This window comes from Belonocnema kinseyi, chromosome 5 (genome assembly GCF_010883055.1).
Source record: "Belonocnema kinseyi isolate 2016_QV_RU_SX_M_011 chromosome 5, B_treatae_v1, whole genome shotgun sequence".
NCBI lineage: Eukaryota > Metazoa > Arthropoda > Insecta > Hymenoptera > Cynipidae > Belonocnema > Belonocnema kinseyi.
This window is the reverse complement of record NC_046661.1, coordinates 77,526,232-77,544,476: the sequence shown is the minus strand read 5'-3', so window position 1 is coordinate 77,544,476 and position 18,245 is coordinate 77,526,232. Positions and strand designations below refer to the sequence as shown.

The 18,245-nt window shown below is 22.9% G+C and overlaps 1 protein-coding gene across 1 annotated transcript in view; it reads left to right on the top strand.

The window, feature by feature from the left end:
- LOC117172633 (dnaJ homolog subfamily C member 10-like) overlaps nt 1–16,594 on the top strand; it is a 30,224-nt gene extending 13,630 nt beyond the window's left edge. Inside the window, exons 9-12 of the mRNA XM_033360738.1 lie at nt 3,386–3,661; nt 6,573–6,849; nt 11,367–11,565; nt 15,830–16,594. Coding sequence (XP_033216629.1) covers nt 3,386–3,661; nt 6,573–6,849; nt 11,367–11,565; nt 15,830–16,060 — 983 coding nt within the window. The 3' untranslated portion in view covers nt 16,061–16,594. The remainder of the gene's footprint in view (nt 1–3,385; nt 3,662–6,572; nt 6,850–11,366; nt 11,566–15,829) is intronic.
- Nucleotides 16,595–18,245: the final 1,651 nt, after the last annotated feature.

Below are 18,245 nucleotides of genomic sequence, written 5' to 3'. Positions count from 1 at the left end.
TTCAAAATTCATCAATTTGTTTCTTAAAGTAACGATTTTTTTCATTCTTTTTTTTGGTCAACATTTTGTTCTACTTGAAATGTTTTTATTCCAATTAAATATTCCATAATTTTTAGTTAAAAATTCATCCCATTTTTTAAATTAATTTTTTCACCTAAAAATTTAGTGTTTCAAGTTTTGGTTGACAATTGATCATTTTTTGTTAAAAATTCATATGTTTTGTCGAAAATTCGTATTTTTTAGTAAAACTTACTCTTTTTAGTTGCGTATTCAACTATTCCAGTTGAAAATTCAAGATTTTATTTGGGAAATTCATCATTATGTTGAAAAACGTAATCATTGTTTTTGATAATTAGTTGTTTTTTCGGTTGATAATTTTTGTTTTAACTGAAAATGTATCTATTCCAATTGATGAATAGATTATAATTTTAGTTAAAAATGCATCCCTTTGATTGAACATTTTTTTGCAATGAAAATTTTACTATTCAATTTCAATTTGAAATTAATCTTCTTGATTGAAAATTAAACTATTACCGTTAAAGATTCATCGTTTTAGTTAAAAATTCATGACTGGTTGAAAATCAGTTTTTTTATGCTGGAAAATTAATTTTTAAACTGAAAATGTAACTATTCCATTTTGGGTTGAAAATTAGATTGTTTTGTTGAAAATTCATGTTTTTTTTGTTGTTGAAAAATACGTATTTTATAATAGAAAATGGATCTCTTTGTTTGAAAATAAAACTAGTTGGTTAAAAGTTTAAACTCTTCCGTGAAAAATAATTGTTTTAACTGGAAATGTGACCATTTCATTTTTGGTTGAAAACTGATCTTTTGTAGTTCAAAATTCAGCTATTTGGTTGAAAGGCCATGTATTTGTTTGAAAAAATCGTCTTTTTAGCAGAAAACTAATCTTCTTTCTTGAAAATTTAAGTATTCCCGTAAAATATTCTTTATGTTAATTTAAAATTAATATTCTTGGTTGAAAATAAAATTGCTTGGATAAAACTTAAACTCATTTGTTAAAAATTCATTTTTATGGCTTAAAATTCATATATTTCAGATGAAAATTCATAACTTTAGTTGACATTTCTATAGAAAATTAGTGTTTTTAGCTGTGAATTTAACTATTTTATTTTTTAATGGAAATTCATCTTTTTTTTTTTTAAATTGAAGAATTACAGTAAAATATTCATTATTTTCATTGAAAATTAATCTTCTTGGTTGAAAATAAAACTGCTTGGATAAAAGTTAAACTCATTCGTTAAAAGTTCATATATTTTAGTGGAAAATTCATAACTGTAATTGACTTTTTTTTATAAAAAAGTTATGTTTTTAACTGTAAATTTAATTATTTCATTTTTGGTTAAAAATTCATCTTTTTTTAGTTTAAAATGTAACTATCCCAGTTGAAAGTTCATCATTTTATTTGAAAATTTATTTATTTTGTTGGTGGAAAATTAATTGTTAGTTCAAAATTCAACTTTTAAGTTGAAAATTCATGTATTTGCTTGAAAAGATCGTCTTTTTAGTAGAAAACTAATCTTCTTTCTTGAAAATTTAAGTATTCCAGTAAAATATTCTTTATTTTAATTGGAAATTAATATTCTTGGTTGAAAATAAAACTGCTTCGGTAAAAGTTCAACTCATTTGTTAAAAATCAACTTTATGGTTTAAAAATCATCTATATTGTTTAAAAATCATCTATTTTAGTTGGAAATTTATAACTCTACCTGGTATATTTTTTATACAAGAGTAATGTTTTTAAATGTGAATTTAACTATTTCATTTTTGGTTGAAAATTGATCTTCTTTAGATAAAAATTCAACCATTTGGTTAAAAATGGATCTTTTTTAGATGAAATTCAAATATTTGGTTATAAATTCATGTATTTATTTGAAAAATCATTCTTTTTAGATAGAAAATGAATCTTTTTGTTTAAAAATTAATCTTCTTATTTGAAAATTCGTCTTTTGGTTTGAAGACAAAACTAATTGGTTAAAAGTTAAACTCTTTTGTTAAAATTGTATTGTTTTGGTTTAAAATTAATCTATTTCAGTTGAAGATTCATGACTCTAGTTGACATTTTTTTATAGAGAATTAATGTTTTAAACTGTAAATTCAACTAATTTATTTTTGGTCGAAAATTAATCCTTTTTAGTTTAAAATTTCTACTATTTGGTTAAATTTGATCGTTTTTAGGTGCAATTCAAATATTTGGTTACAAATTCGTGTATTTTGTATAAAAATGGTCTTTTTGGTAGAAAATGAATCTTTTTGTTTAAAATTTTATCTTTTGGTTTGAAAATAAAACTACTTGGTTAAAAGTTAAACTGTTTTGTTAAAAATTCGCCTTTTTAGTTTAAAATGTATCTATTACAGTTGAAGGGTTATCGTTATATTTGAAATTTTGTTTATTTTCTTGGTGGAAAATTAATTTTTATAACTGAAGATTTAAATATTCCATTTTGATGGAAAATTGACATTTTTTAGTTCAAAATTCATCTACTTAGTTAAAAATGCATTTATTTGGTTGAAAAAATCGCCTTTTTAGTAGAAAACTAATCTTCTTTTTTTAAAACTCAAGTATTTCAATAAAATAATCTTCATTTTAGTTGAAAATTAACTATTAACTTAAATATTTCATTTTTGTTTAAAAATTGCTGATTTTTAGATGAAATTAAAATATGTCGTTGAGAATTAATATATATTTTGTTGAAAAATCGTATTTTTTTGGTACAAATTGAAAAAATGTTTGTGTGGAAAATCAATTATTTTAACTGGAAATTTAACTATTCAATTTTTAGTTAAAAAATTACCTTTTTTATTTCCAAATGTATTTTTTTTTGAGAATTCATATATTTTGTTGAAAGATTTTCTTCTTGTTTTACAGTAAATTAATCTTTTTGAGGGAAAATTTAAACTGGCAAGTTAAAACATCTATTTTGTTGAAAATACAATATTTGTACTTGAAAAGTTAGGAATTTGAAGCAATTGAAATTGTATTTAATATATTAATCACATTAATTTTGCTTAAATATGAACTGAATTTTATGTATTTCAAGATCAAATCAAAACTTTTTAAAATATTTTTTTCAAATTCACAGACTTTAGAGACAAATTCAAGAAAATAATTATTATGTTTTTAATATTATTTATTTAAGAATATCTTGCAATATAATTTTAGAAGCTTTCTAAATTAAACATATTAATTGAATACCTAAAAACTGAAGAAAAAAATTATTTATATTATATTCGTGAATCAGAGAATTTTTTCCAGGATTTGATTAGACACCCTGCATAATATAAAGAATTACAAAAATAAAAATACAATAAAGATCTCGGATTCTGGGGATAATTTTGGAGAAAAAATGTCTCTTTTTTTTAGGAAATGAAGCCTGGTTTGTTGATTGGTACGCGCCCTGGTGTCCGCCTTGTATTCAATTTTTGCCGGAAGTACGGAAAGCTTCTCTGGAATTTGACTCAGTATCTGTTCATTTTGGAACAGTGGATTGTACTGTTCATTCGAATATCTGTCGACAGTATAATATACGATCTTATCCAACTGCGATGCTCATCAACGGGACGAATACGTACCAATTTACGGTGCAGAAAACGGCTTCAAATATTGTGCAATTCATCAATGAAGCAATGCATCCTTCTGGTGAGAATTTTATTATTTTTTTATATTCTCATCTTAATGAGAAGGTGTGAGTCAGAAAAAACTTTTTACCTAGAATTCACCTTGCTTTTCTTTTTTTTTAACTTTGAAAACCTGGAAATTTCCTAGAATTTCTCACGAGAACCTCGATTTTGAATTTTTCGTTTGTTTTTAAACCAATTTTCGAGGGGTTGAGCACTCGGTTTTTTTAATTTACACCAGATTTCAAAAGGGTACAAAATAATTCTAAAGATTTCAAAATATTTTAAAATATTTTAAATCATTTATGATATTTAAAAGGATGTTGAACATTTCAAAAAGTGTTCACGGATTTCAAAGACCTAAAAAGGATTTAAAAAAAGCGTGTAGACAAGATTTGAAAGCTTTCAAATGATTTCAAGAATTTTAAATATTCCAAAAAGAGTATTACGTCAGATTTCAAAGACTTTCAAAAGGTTTCAATAAATTTGAGATATCAAAAGATTTCAATGATTTCAAACGAGCACGAAAGATTTTACAAATAGAGATTCAAGAATGATTTTACAAAGATATTATAAAGATTTAAAAATATTTCAAGACATTTCACAAAGATTTCAAAGATTTCTCGGATTGAAACGATTTTACAAAATTTTAAAAAGATTAAAAATATTTCAAATGAATACAAAAGATTTCATAATAATGTAATAAATATTTCAAATTCAAAGATTTAAGAAAGGCTACAGTACACCAGATTTCAAATATTTTAAACATTTTAAATATTTGTAACGGTTTCAAATTGGTTTAGAAGATTTGAAAAGATTTCAAAGATTTTGAACAATTCAGAAATATTTTTAAACACTTCAAAGATTTTACCAAAATTTTAAAAGATTTTTAATGAATACAAAATATTTCAAAGATTACATAAAAAATTTAATAAATATTTCAAATTCAAATATTTCAAAAAGGATACAGTACACCAGATTTCGAAGATTTCAAAACATTTCACAAAGAATTTCACAAACATTTCAAAGATTTTACCAAGATTTTAAAAGATTAAAAATATTTTAATGATTTCAATTGAATACAAAAGATTTCGCAAATATTTAAAAGATTCCATAAAAATTTAATAAATATTTCAAATTCAAAGATTACAGAAAGGGTACAGTACACCAGATTTCAAATATTTCAAAAAGGGTACAGATCACCAGATTTCGAAGATTTCAAAACATTTTAAATATTTGTAACAATTTCAAATTGGTTTAGAAGATTTGGAAAGATTTCAAAACTTTTACAAAAATTTTTAACATTTCAGAAATATTTTAAAACATTGCACAAACATTTCAAAGATTTTACCAAAATTTTAAAAGATTTCAAATTGATACTAAATATTTCAAAGATTTCATAAAAATGTAATAAATATTTCAAATTTAAATATTTCAAAAAGGGTATAGTACCATAGTAAGGGTATATTAAAAGGGTAAAGTACACCAGATTTCGAAGATTTCAAAACATTTCAAATATTTGTAACGATTTTAAATTTGTTTATAAGATTTAAAAAGGTTTCGCATAGATTTCAAAGATTTTACAAAGATTTCGAACATTTCAAATATATTTCCAAGAATTTAACAAAGATTTAAAGGATTTCAAAGATTTGACCAACATTTAAAAAGGTTTAAAATATTTTAATGATTTCAATTGAGCACAAAAGATTTCACAAATATTTAAAAGATTTTATAAAAATTTAATAAATATTTCAAATTCAATTATTTCAAAAAGTGCACAGTACAGCAGATTTTAAAGATTTTAAAACATTTGAAATATTTGCAACGATTTCAAATTGGTTCAGAAGATTTGAAAAGATTTCAAAGATTTTACAAAAATTTTAAAAGATTTTAAATGCATACAAAATATTTCAAAGATTTCATGAAAATGCAATAAATATTTGAAATTCAAAGATTTCAGAAAGGGTACAGTGCACCCGATTTCGAAGATTTCAGAAAGGGATAAGAGTTCATAAGGATTTAAAATATTTCAAACAGGTTTCACGAGGCCAAAATACAAAATATTTCCATGATTTTAAACCAATTCACATTTTTTTTAGAAAATTTAAGAAAAGTTTCAAATATTCCAGTGATTTCAAATAAATACAAAAGATGTAGGAAATATTTTACAAGTTATTCCAAAAATTGACAAGGATTTTGAAAGATTTCAAGAATTAACATTTTTTCAAAGATATCATTGATTTCAGAAAATTTTAAAATTTTGAAAGAATTTCAAAAGTTTTTTAAGAAATTAGAGAAGATTTAAAAAGATTTCAATGATTTTAAACGTACACAAAAGCGTTTACAATCAAATATTAAAGAAAAATTTCACAAAGATTTAAAATCTTTCATTAAGGTTTCAAAAAATTTCACAAAGAAAAAAAATTTAATTCATTGATGGATTCTTCAATTTACAGCATTAAAAATGGTAATTTGGATTTATATTTTTGGAACTGAATCGAAATCTTTGAACTCTACAATTTATAAATTTTTCAAATATTTATTTTGGCAGTTTCAGGGCATTTATTTAAAAATTTGCAGTTGAAAAGTCTTAGTAGCTTTCATTTTATTCGATTAAATAATTGAGAATTTGTAATAAATTAATGAATTAAAAAACTTTGAAACTTTAATTTTAAAAGTTAAAAATTCAGGAGTTTCACTTTGACCGCAGTAATTTTTAGCTCGCTTTTGATTAAACTTGAAACAGAAAAAAGGTATAGATTTACAGTTTTCATTTTTTAAATTTAATTGATCGTAAAAAATGCTTGCGAACCGGGAAAAAATCGGAAAATAATCGGAAAATAACCGGAAAATAACCGGAAATTTTTTTCTGTCATTAAAACGGCCACTCTGGATCTTCTAGCAATCCTGTTATAGTTTAATTTATTTTGTAGTGATACAAATTACTGGCAAGACTTTCAACCAAAGACTGGTGAAAAAGAAAACGAAACTACTTTGGGTCGTGGATTATTTTGCGCCCTGGTGCGGACCTTGTCAACAATTAGCTCCCGAATGGACCGCAGTTGCAAAAGCTTTGCGACCTTTGACGTTTGTAAAAATTGCAAATGTCGATTGTGAAGCTGAATCGGCCCTTTGCAGATCTCAAGGAATTCAAAGTTATCCGACTATTAGGCTTTATCCTTCGGGAAGCGAAGGACTCAGCACTGTCGCGTGAGTTATTTTAATTTTATTATCACTTACAATACTAGCATTATTCATAATTTTTAATACAAAATAAAAATTTGAATAACTGCTTATTTTTTTTTAACTTTATTTGTTTTGAAGGTTATATAAATGTAATTTTCCTAAGATTTTTGAGAAAAATTTTGACCAAATATTTGATTTTTTAACCAAATCAGATGAATTCTCAACGAGAAATATGATAATATTTATGCTAAAAAATGTTATTTTAAATTTAAAAAAAAGAGTTGAATTTATCGACAAATACCAATTTTGTAACATAATAAATAATTTTTAATCAAAAATGAAAAGTTCGAATAACTATTAATTTTGTAAGCTTACTTGCTTCAAAGATTATATAAATATAATTTTCCTAAGATTCTTTGTGATAAATTAAAAAGGTTTTTTAATAGTTTTTCTTCCAAATTTAGGGCTTGTAAAAGTTTGAAAATATTTTATCATTTTATGGATATCTTTTAAAGTTTAAAAATATTTCTAATCTTTTAAAAACTTCCAAAATTCTTTAATATTTTTTAAATTGACTCGAATTATTTCTAAAATTACTTTAAAATCTTTCATTTTCTTTGTTGAAAATTAAAAAAAGATTGTGAAGTGTTTTAAAATCTTTTTAAACATTTTCTCAAAATAAAAAATTCCTTAAAATTTTCCAGGAAACTAAAGAACGTTTTTTTAGTATGCTGAAATATTTAAAAATCCTTAGAACCTTTCAAATTTCTTAAAAACCTTAGTTTCCGAAATGTTCAAAAATGTTTTAAAATCTTTTAAAAACCTGCAGAATTCTTAAAAAGCTTCTAAATGGGGGTTTTCCCCTCGAAATATTCAAAAATCTGCATTTGGCTTTCAATCAATTGTATTATTTTTAACTTAAAAATTATTTTTGTTTCTTTTAAAAACTTCTAAGTACCTCACAAAAATTGTGTACATTCTTTTTTGAAATTTAAGGAAACGTTTTGAAATTTCATTATTCTTTTTAAACCTTTCGAATTTCCTAATAGACTTCTAGGTTTTTTTTCGAAATCTTCAAAAATCTACATCTTGTTAAAAAGTTTTGTAGTCATCTCAAGATTCCAATTATTTTTTTATGAAAAAAATGTTGGTAAATTATAATTTTAAAGGAAAAGTAATTTTTAATCCAAAATGAACATTTCCAACGACTATTTCTTTTTAAGTTTCTTTGTTTATTTGCTTTAAGGTTATACAAATATAATTATTATAACTTTCTCAAGAAATGTCAGAAAGATTTTTGAAGAATAAAGATACGTCAACAATATATTTAGAAAATTGCAAATAATTTTTTTTATTTTACAGAATTTTATAAAAATAATAAATACTTTTTAATGTTTGGAAAAATATAGATATATTTTATACATTTCTGGAAATCTTTCAATATTTAGAAATATTTTAAAACTATTGAAAACTTTTAGAAATTCCTCAATATTATGTAATGTTTCAAATTTTTTTAGAAATATTCTCTTCAAGTTAATTTTTCAATCTTCAATCCTTTCAAAATCTTTTTTAAAAAACTATCAAATTTTAGTTTGAATTCTTCAAACAGCCACGTTTTGTTTTGAGTTTTAAAAAATCTTAAAAATTTTTAATATTAAAAAAATTCAAAATATTTCTTAAAGAATTCGAATTTTTCCTAAAAAGTTCTGCAACAATAAAAACAGTTACCTTAAAATCTTCCAGATTCTTTGTTGAAAATTTTTAAAATATTCGTTAAAATTAGAAAATCTTTTTAAATGTTCTCTGAAAATAAATTTTCGTAACATAAAAAATCATCTAAAATTTTTCCAGAAACCTTTTAAGGTTCTTAAAAAGCTTATTAATATTTTGTTATAAATCTTAAAAATTATTTTTGTATCTTTTCAAAAATTCTAAATATCTTTTGAACTTATTAAAAATTGTTATAACTTGCACATCAAATACAGTGTTTATTACACTTTCCTATTCGACGAATCTTGAACCAAATGATCGAATTTTCAAACGGAGGAGTTTAAACTTCAGCCAGGAAGAGTTGTAGTTTCAAACCTAATTTTTTATTTTTTATTTGAAAATATGAATATTTTACAAGCCAATTTAATTTTGAAGCAAGGAAGACGAATTTTCAACTAAAAATATGACTTCTAACAAATGAGGATTTTTACACCAAAAGGATGGATTTTCTTTCCAAAAATACAAGTATTCAATGAATCAGTTGAAATTTTGAAACAAAGGATTACTTTTTAAGAAAATAGTTGAATTTTCAACCAAATAGTATAATTTCTAACCAAGAGATGAATTTTTAGCCAAAAGGTGACTTTTTAAAGCAAACACTTGAATTTGCTACCCAAAAGACGATTTTTCAAGTAAAAAAGAAATTTCAATCCAAAAACGATGAATTTTCAACAAAAAAATATGTCTTTTTAACAAAATAGTTGAATTCAGATTAATTCTCGTACAGAAATATGGTACTTTTTTCTTTTGTTTTTGATAAAAAGAACAAACTTTCGATCCAAAATGATAAGTCTTGAACGAAATAATAGATTTTTGGAACCAAGAGATTAATTTTAAACAAAAAAAGGTGACTTTTTAAGAAACTAGTGGAATTTTCAATAAAATAATTAAATCTTTAACTATATAGTACAATTTGTGACCAAAAAGTAGAATTTTTAACCAAAAAAATGATGAACGAAAGAAAGTTGAACGAATTTTTTCAAATTTCATTTTTTTGGTTGAAAAATAAAATTAACAATTCTTTTTGTTGTAAAAATTTTTTTTTAACTGCAAATTCAAATATTTTGTTAAAAAAGTCAACTGATTAATTGTAAATAAACTTTTTTGTTGTTATTTCATGTTCTCGTTTTCAAAATTAAATTGTTTTATAGAGAATTAGGCTTTTTGGCTTGAGAATTAAACAAACTGTTTTTTGTTTTTAATTAAAATTTTGTTGTGGAAATATCAACTATAACATTTTTTGATAAAAATTAATATTTTTTGTTGAAAGTTCAACAGATTGGTTAACATTATTTTTCATTCTTTACTGAAAAATGTTTCTTGGGTGAAAATTCGTTTTTTGGTAGAAACTTCATCTCTTTTTGAGTTTTTGGTTAAAATGCAACTTCTTAGTTGAAGATTTATCTATTTTGGTTGAGATTAGACTATTTTATTTGAAATTAAAAATTTGGGTATAAAAGTAACTATTTTGTACAAAATTCAACTTTTTTGTAGAAAATTCGTTTTTATTGCTGTTTTTTAAATTGAAAATTAAAAAAAATTTAAATTGATTTTTCTTGATAGGAATTCCTCTACTTAATTTTTTGGTTAATACTTGAACTTTTGTGGTTTAAAAATGCAGACTATTTATATTTTTTGCTTGAAAGTTTAACATGTTTGTCTTATTTAACATTTTTTTATCACCTTTTTGCCACCTATTTTAGAAAAAAATGTCACCTATTCATCTTTTTTGACAATAGGTATTGTGATTACAGTAAAATCTTTCATGCACTTTCAAAATCTATACATTTTATTCCGAAATCTTCAAAAAGCCATGTTTTGTTTTGAATTAAAAAAAAAATCTTTTCAAAGTTTAAATATTGTTGAAATTTTTTAATAACTTCTGAGTATTTTTTTAAAATTATTCAAATTTTTCCTAAATATTTGGAAAAAATTCTTCAAATTACAGAAATTACTTAAAAATGGTTTATTATCAAGATCTTAAAATTAAAATTGCCTAATTTTGAAGTTTGAATTTGAAAAATATTAGCTTTTCGAGATTGTTGGATTTTCCAGGGGTCCAATAAAAAAACGGTGTTTAATGTTTTAATTAGTAATTTAGTTTTAAGCAATTCAAGCTTTCAACTATGAAAATTGCAGTTTATCGATGTTAATTTTAAAATTTAGAAATTAAATTTTTAATTGGATTTCGTTAAATAGAAGGCACATTTTGACAATAATTAGTATTGAGCGATTTAATTACACGACTCACAGTTCTAGTTGATCAATTTTTAATGTTTTTTTAAAATTTTAAGTTATTTAATTTTGAACGCTTTTATGAACAGTTAAAACACATTTAATTTTAAATTCTTTAATTTCAAGTGGTGAAATTTAAAAGTTTGAATTTAAAATTATAAATTCAGCATTTAAAAAAAGTTTATATATACTTTCGAATGCCTGATTCTAAATCTAAAATTTTGGAATCTCAAGATCTTAAACTTCAAATTGTGCATTTTTCATGATTGAATTTAAAAATATTGTAATTTGAGAGATTTTGATCATTTTTGAACTTAAAATTACTGACTTTAATAAGTGATTATTTTTTAATCTCATGTGATGTAAAATGTTTGCACGTTAAAAGGCGTTTTTTTTAAATTCACATTTTTTTATCGTAAATTCCTAAAGTTCTTTTTTGTTGGGTTTTAAATTTGTCTTTTTTTTAAATCTTTCAAGTTCCACTTCTTAAAATGTCTTTTTTTTTTAATAAAATAATTCTCTTTTCCTTTTTACAGATTATATAATGGGCAGAGGGATTTCTTTTCGATGCTTCTCTGGATTACAGGATTTTTCCCAGTGAAAGTAAAAGATTTGAGTTCCAGCTCTTTCCAAAACGAGGTTGTAAAAGGAAAAGAAGCCTGGTTGGTAGATTTCTACGCACCCTGGTGTGGCCACTGTCAAAAACTAGAACCTCATTACAACATTGCTGCCCAGGTTTGTCAAATATTCTAAATATCAGGAATCACAGTCCGTCCCCTTTTTTTATCTAATCCCAATTTATATAATTTTCTCATTTATGATTTTCTATACAAAAAAAAGAAGAATTTTCTACCAAAGAGATGAATTTTGAAATGGAATTATGAACCTTCAAACAAAAAATCCATTTTAACAAAGTAGTTCAACTTCAAATGAAGTTGTTCAATTTTCAAACAAAAAAGATCAATTCTTAACCAGAAATTCAATAGTTGATATTTCAACAAAAAATACCTTTCTTTTAAATCAAAAACCGTTAAATTTAACCAAAAAAGAATTATCCTTTATAAAACAGTTAAATTTATAACTAGAAAATCTGAGTTATCAACAAAAAGATTGATTTTCAACCAAATAGTAGAATTTTCTACAAATTTGTTCAATTTTTAAACCAAAGAGACTATTTTTGTACAAAGCAGTTTAATTTTCAGAACTAAAATATAAATTTTCAACAGAAGATTCATTTTTACCCAAAAAGATACATTTTCTACGATATCGTTAAATTTGCAAGCCGATGAATCGACTTTTTTTACAAAAAAGTTTAATTTTTGATCCGAAAATGTAATTTTTCAACAAAAAAGTTAATTTTTGACCAAAAAAAAAACAACTAATTTCCCACAATATAGTTACATTTTTCACCCCAGAGATGAATCATCAACCAACAAGATTTTTCAGTCAAAAAAGAATAAAAATGTCAAACAATTTGTTCAATTTCTAAGGCAAAATAAGAAACTTTGTACAAAACAGTTTAATTTCAACTGAAAAATATGAATTTTAATGATAAAAGTTCATTTTCATCCAAATAGTTTATTTTTTTACCAAAATAGTTTAACTTTTAACTCAAAAAGATGGATCTTCAAAAAAGCATTTGCCTTTAAACGAAATTGTTGTCTGTCTATCTAAATAAATACCTTTTTAACCAATTTTCGAATTTTTTTATCAAAAAAGATCATTTTTGACGAAAAAGGTTCAAGTTGATATTTTAACAAAAAAAAAAAAAAAGATTGAAATTTTAAATAAAAAAGTTTGAATTATACCAAAAAATACTAATTTACAACAAAATAGTTAAGTATTTATCCAAAGAGATGAATTTTCAATTAAAATTATGAATCTTCAACTAAAAAATATGAATTTTCAACAAGAATGTTAATTTTCAACAAAATAGTTCAACTTTTTCCTTAAATAGTTGCATTTTCTACCACATTTTCAAATTTTTAGCCAACAAATTATTTTTGAACAAAATAGTTTGAATTTTCTATAAAAAAATTAATTCTTAACTAAAATAATTAATCTTCAACAATGAAAATGAATTTTTAACCTAATATATCTAAATTTGTAACCCACAAATTTTTTCTTCGCCGAAAAAGGATAATTTTCAACAAAATACATGAATTTTGAACTAAAAAAAGAAAAATTTTCGAACAAAAATAGCGTATTTAAAATGTTAACAAAAATTAATTCTTAACTAAAATAATTAATCTTCAACAATATTAATGAATTTTTGACCTAATATATCTAAATTTGTAACCCAGAAATTTTTTCTTCGCCGAAAAAGGATAATTTTCAACAAAATACCATACATTTCGTACTAAAAAAAAATCAAACAAAAATAGCGTATTTAAAACGTTAAAAAGAAAAAGAATTTTCAACTCCAAAAAAGTCTAATTTTCAGCAAAATATTAGAATTTTCAATCATGAAAGAATAAACCCTTCGACAAAAACTATTGAATTTGTATGTCAAAAAGATCAATTTTCAGCATAAAAAAAATTCAAATGTTAAAAAAGTTAATTTTTAACAAAATTGTCCAATTTTCTACTAAAGAAATCAGTTTTCGTATAAAAAGACGAATTTTGAACAAATAAAGATTTGTGAAGTCTAGAAAGAAAATAGTTCATCCAAAATAATGAACTTTCAAAGGCAAAAAATTGATTTTTTAAAACAAATTTTCAAACCAAAAGTTGAATTTTATTCCAGAAAAGAGAATTTTTCACTTAAATACATGAATTTTCAACTAAAAGAGATTAATTTTAAACAATAATAGCATAATTAAAACAGATTAAAATATTAGAAAATTGGATTTTCAACATCAAATTTTCAAAGAAATTAGTTAAATTCGCAACCAAAGAAATTAATTTTTCGCCAAACAGATCTAGTTTCAGCTGATGAACAAAAATTTCAACCAAATTATTGAATTTTCTGCAAAACAGTAAGAATTGTAATCCACAATTTTTTATTTTTAGCACAAAAGTTCATTTTTACACCAAAAATTTGAAATTTATACCAAATTGTTAAATTTTCAAGCCAAAAATATTAATTTTTAATAAAATAGTTAAATTTTCTATTAAAAAAATGAATTTTTAACCAAATATCTTAATATTTAATCCAAAAGATGAATTTTCCACCAAAAATAACATAACTAAAATATTAGAAAGTTGGATATTCAATAAAAATACGAATTTTCAACAAAATAATTAAATCCGCAATCAAAGAAATTAATTTTCAACCAAAAGGATTAAGTTTCAGCGAATGAACAAAAATTTCAACCAAATTATTAAATTTTCAAGTCCAATATGAATTTTCTACAAAACAGTAAAATTTTTAATAAAAAAAATTTTAATTTTTAGCACAAAAGATAATTTCTAACCAAATATTTCAATTTAATACCGAAGATTCGAATTTTGTACCAAAGATTTGAATCTTTACGAAATTGTTGAATTTTTAAGCAAAAAAATTAATTTTTGATAAAAAAAACTAATTTTACAAAATATAGTTACATTTTTCACCCAAGAGATGAATCATCAACCAAGAAAGATTTTTCAGTCAAAAAATAACAACAATCTAAACCAGTGTTTAATTTCCAAGACACAGTAAACTAATTTCCTACAAAACAGTTTAATTTCAATTGAAAAATATGAATTTTAAAGATCAAAGTTAATTTTCGACCAAATTGTTGAATTTTTTTACCAAAACAGTTTATTTTTTAACCCAAAAAGACAGATTTAAAAAAACAACATTTGACTTTTTAAGAAAATTGTTGAATTTTCATCTATCACTTTTTAATCAATTATTAAATTTTTTACAAAAAATATGAATTTTTAACGAAAAATGTTATAGTGGATATTTCAACAACAAAATATTTGAATTTTAAATGAAAAGAGTTGAATTATAAAAAAAAAAAAATAATTTTTAACAGAATATTTAAATACTCAGTCAAAGAGATGAATCGTGAATAAAAAAATCAATTTTTAACAAAATGTCTGAATTTTTAACGGAAAAGATTAACTTTTTACCAAAAAATGCCATTTTTGAGGAAAATGCACGAGTTTTTAATTAGAAAATAAAAATATAGACTAGAAATATTGTTAATATAAAAAGTTTTTAATAATAATATAAAATGAAATCTTCTTTTAATCCACCATTACTTAACATAATTCCCGAATTGAAAGATTCTCGGATAATGAAATTCCCGCTATTACCGAATTTGAAAATTCCTGAATAATAAAATTCCCGACAGAAAATTGCCGAATTATTAACAATTATTTAACTTTTATAGCAAATTCTTGAATCTTTAAATTAAAAAGATGAATTTTCTACTAAGCGTGTTTAATTTCAACTAAAAAATATTAATTTTAAAGCTACAATCAAATTATTGAATTTTCTACCAAAATATTTTAAGTTTCGACCCAAAAAGACGGATTTTCCACAAAATTATAGTTAATATTTCAATAATAATTTATATTTATTTTAATAATAATAAATGAAATCTCCTTTTAATTCCGTTTTACTTAATATAATTCTCGAATTGAAAAATGCCCAAATGATAAAATTTCCGACAGAAAATTGCCGCATTGTAAAATTACCGAACTAGAAAATTCCTTAGTTATAAATTTCATGAATTGAAACAATAAATTTTTGGCTCTAAATATTATTTATTTATTAAAAATACAATAATCCAATCTTTGAAAAAAAATTGCATTCCAAATTATATTGTTTTCAATTATTTTAATTTTAAATTTAAACAATAATTTTAGAAACTTTAAATATTAAAAATAATTATTTTTTTCTGTTTAAAATATTTGATTCTTGTATTTTTAATAAATAAATAATATTTATGAGAAAAAATTATTATATTTGTTAAATTCGGGAACTTTCTAGTTCGGATATTTTATAATTGGATAATTTTCGATCGGTTTGACTGAAATTCAATTTTATTTTTATGTTTTTCAGCTTCTTGAAGGTAAAATTCGGCTAGGGCGGCTCAACTGCGAAATTTACAGACAGCAGTGTCAACAAGTAGGAGTTCGCGCATATCCAACTCTTATGGTTTACGGTGCAAAATCTAGCCGTAAAAATTCGATTGAAGGTTATAGAATAGATGGCGAAAAAGCCGAAGAAATCCAGCGCAACGTTTTGAAAATTTTGAATATTAAAAACAACGCAAATCACGACGAGCTGTAGCGATTAGTTCATTTAGGTGCTTTGTGATTCAAATTTTAAAAGGGCAGTGCGACCATTTTTATAGAAAATATCTCTTCGAATCTCACAAGTTAGATATTATTTCTTTTTTTTACCTCAATTTTTCTCAGTTCGTCTTATTTATTTTAAACTCAAGATGGACCAATTTAATTAATTTTTTTCGACACTTGTGATACGTGTTTGATACTCAAAAAGTTGATATTAATTTTGGAAAAATGAAGACTCTATTTCTTTTTTTTTTTTGACTGGCAAGTGCAATCCTGAGATTTTATTTTTTATATCGTGTGTAATCCAGTGAAAATGGACGATATTTAAAGGGAGACATAAGTGAGTTTTTAAAACCGTTTGTATCTTTTAATTTAAGGGGGGAAATAATTTTTAATAGAAAAACAAATTTTCGAGTAACTACTTACTTTTTAACTTTATTTGCTTTTAGCGGTTTATAAATATTCTCAATGGAAAATTTAATAACTTCGGTATTTCATTTGAAAAAAATTCTGAGAAACACAAATTTTAAACCAAAAAATTACATTTTGAACGAATAAAGATCAAATGTTTTCCAAGAAAGATACATTTTCAAACCAAAAAGATAATTTCTTATGAAAAGTGTTGAATTTTGTACGAAGAAAGATTTTTCAGTCGAGAAGGAGAATAAATTTCAAACAAACTGTACTTTGAGGGTAAAAATAATTTTTAATACGAAATAAAAAAAATTGGAATGACCATTTTTTCAAGTTTATTTGTTTTGAAGGTTACATAAATATATACTTTTTCCTAAAATTCTTGAGAAAATTTAAAAAGATTTTTGAAGATTTCCGACTTGTAGAAGTTTGAAGAAAATTAAGAAATTAATTAAATTAAAAATTAAAAATTAAATGAAGAAGATTAATAATTCTACCAAAAAATACGAATTTACAAGAAAATGCAAGAATTTTCTACCAAATACTTAAATTTACAGATATAACAATTAATTTTGTACACCAAAAGAAAACTAAATTCCAACAAAATACTCGAATTTTTAAATAAATAATTGAATTTTTATACAAGTAGTTTGTTTTTCTAACAGAATAGTTAAATAGTAGAATTTGTAACAAATATGAAGTTTCCAGTCATGACAGAAAAAAGTCTTACTATTTTTTTTTTCAAATTTCAAGCCAAAAGACGAATTTTTTGTAAAACAGTTGATTTTTCAATCCAAAAATATGAATTTCCTTCAAAGTAGTGCAAATTTCATCAAAATAATTGAATTTTCTATAAAAATGTTAAATTTTACAGACAAAAAGACGAATTTTTAACATATACGATGAATCTTCAGCCAAAAAATGGAATTTTTAATCATATAACTGAATTTTCAACTAAAAACACGAATTTCTAACCAAAAAAGACAAATTTTAAAGAAAATAGTAGAATTTTCAATGAAGGAAGGTTTTTCAGCCAAGAAATAAAAATAAAATTGCAACCAAATTATATTTCGAGGATAAAAATCTTTAAGAATATTTTCTAAAAATTAATTTTTCAAAACAAAAAATTACTTCCAATTTTCCAGGAATCTTAATCTTATTTTTTGACCGTCTTGCAACATTTAAAAATATTTTAAACTTCATAATTCTAAAAAGATTCTTTTTCAAAATCTTCAACATCTACATTTTCTATAATTTTTTTTGTCTTCTCAAGATTTAAATTATTTTCGATTCTTTTTAAAATTTCTACAAATTTGGAATATATTTTAAAATAATGCAAAGTTTTTCTGAATTTTTTTTAAGCATGATTTTTAAAATTTTTAATCGTTTCAAGTTAAAAAAAACCATAAGGATCTTGGGAAAAAATTTGTATTTGAAATCTTAAAAAATCGACATTTTGTTTTAAATTTGTTGAAATCTTTTAAAGTTTAAAAATATTTTTGTATCTTTTCAAAGCTTCTAAGCATCTCTTAAACTTAATCGAGTTTTTTTTCTAAAATTTTGTAATCCAGAAAACTATAAAATGGTGTCTTAAAATTAATTTTTCAAAAAAAAAAAAAATGAAAAATCATGTGCATATTTCCTAGAATTCTTTCTCACGATCAAAAATTATTTGAAATTTTTCAGAAATTTCAAGAAAAAAATGTTATTCTCTTAAAAACTTCTAAAATTGTTTAAAAAAATGTTGTTTGGATCCTCCAAAAATG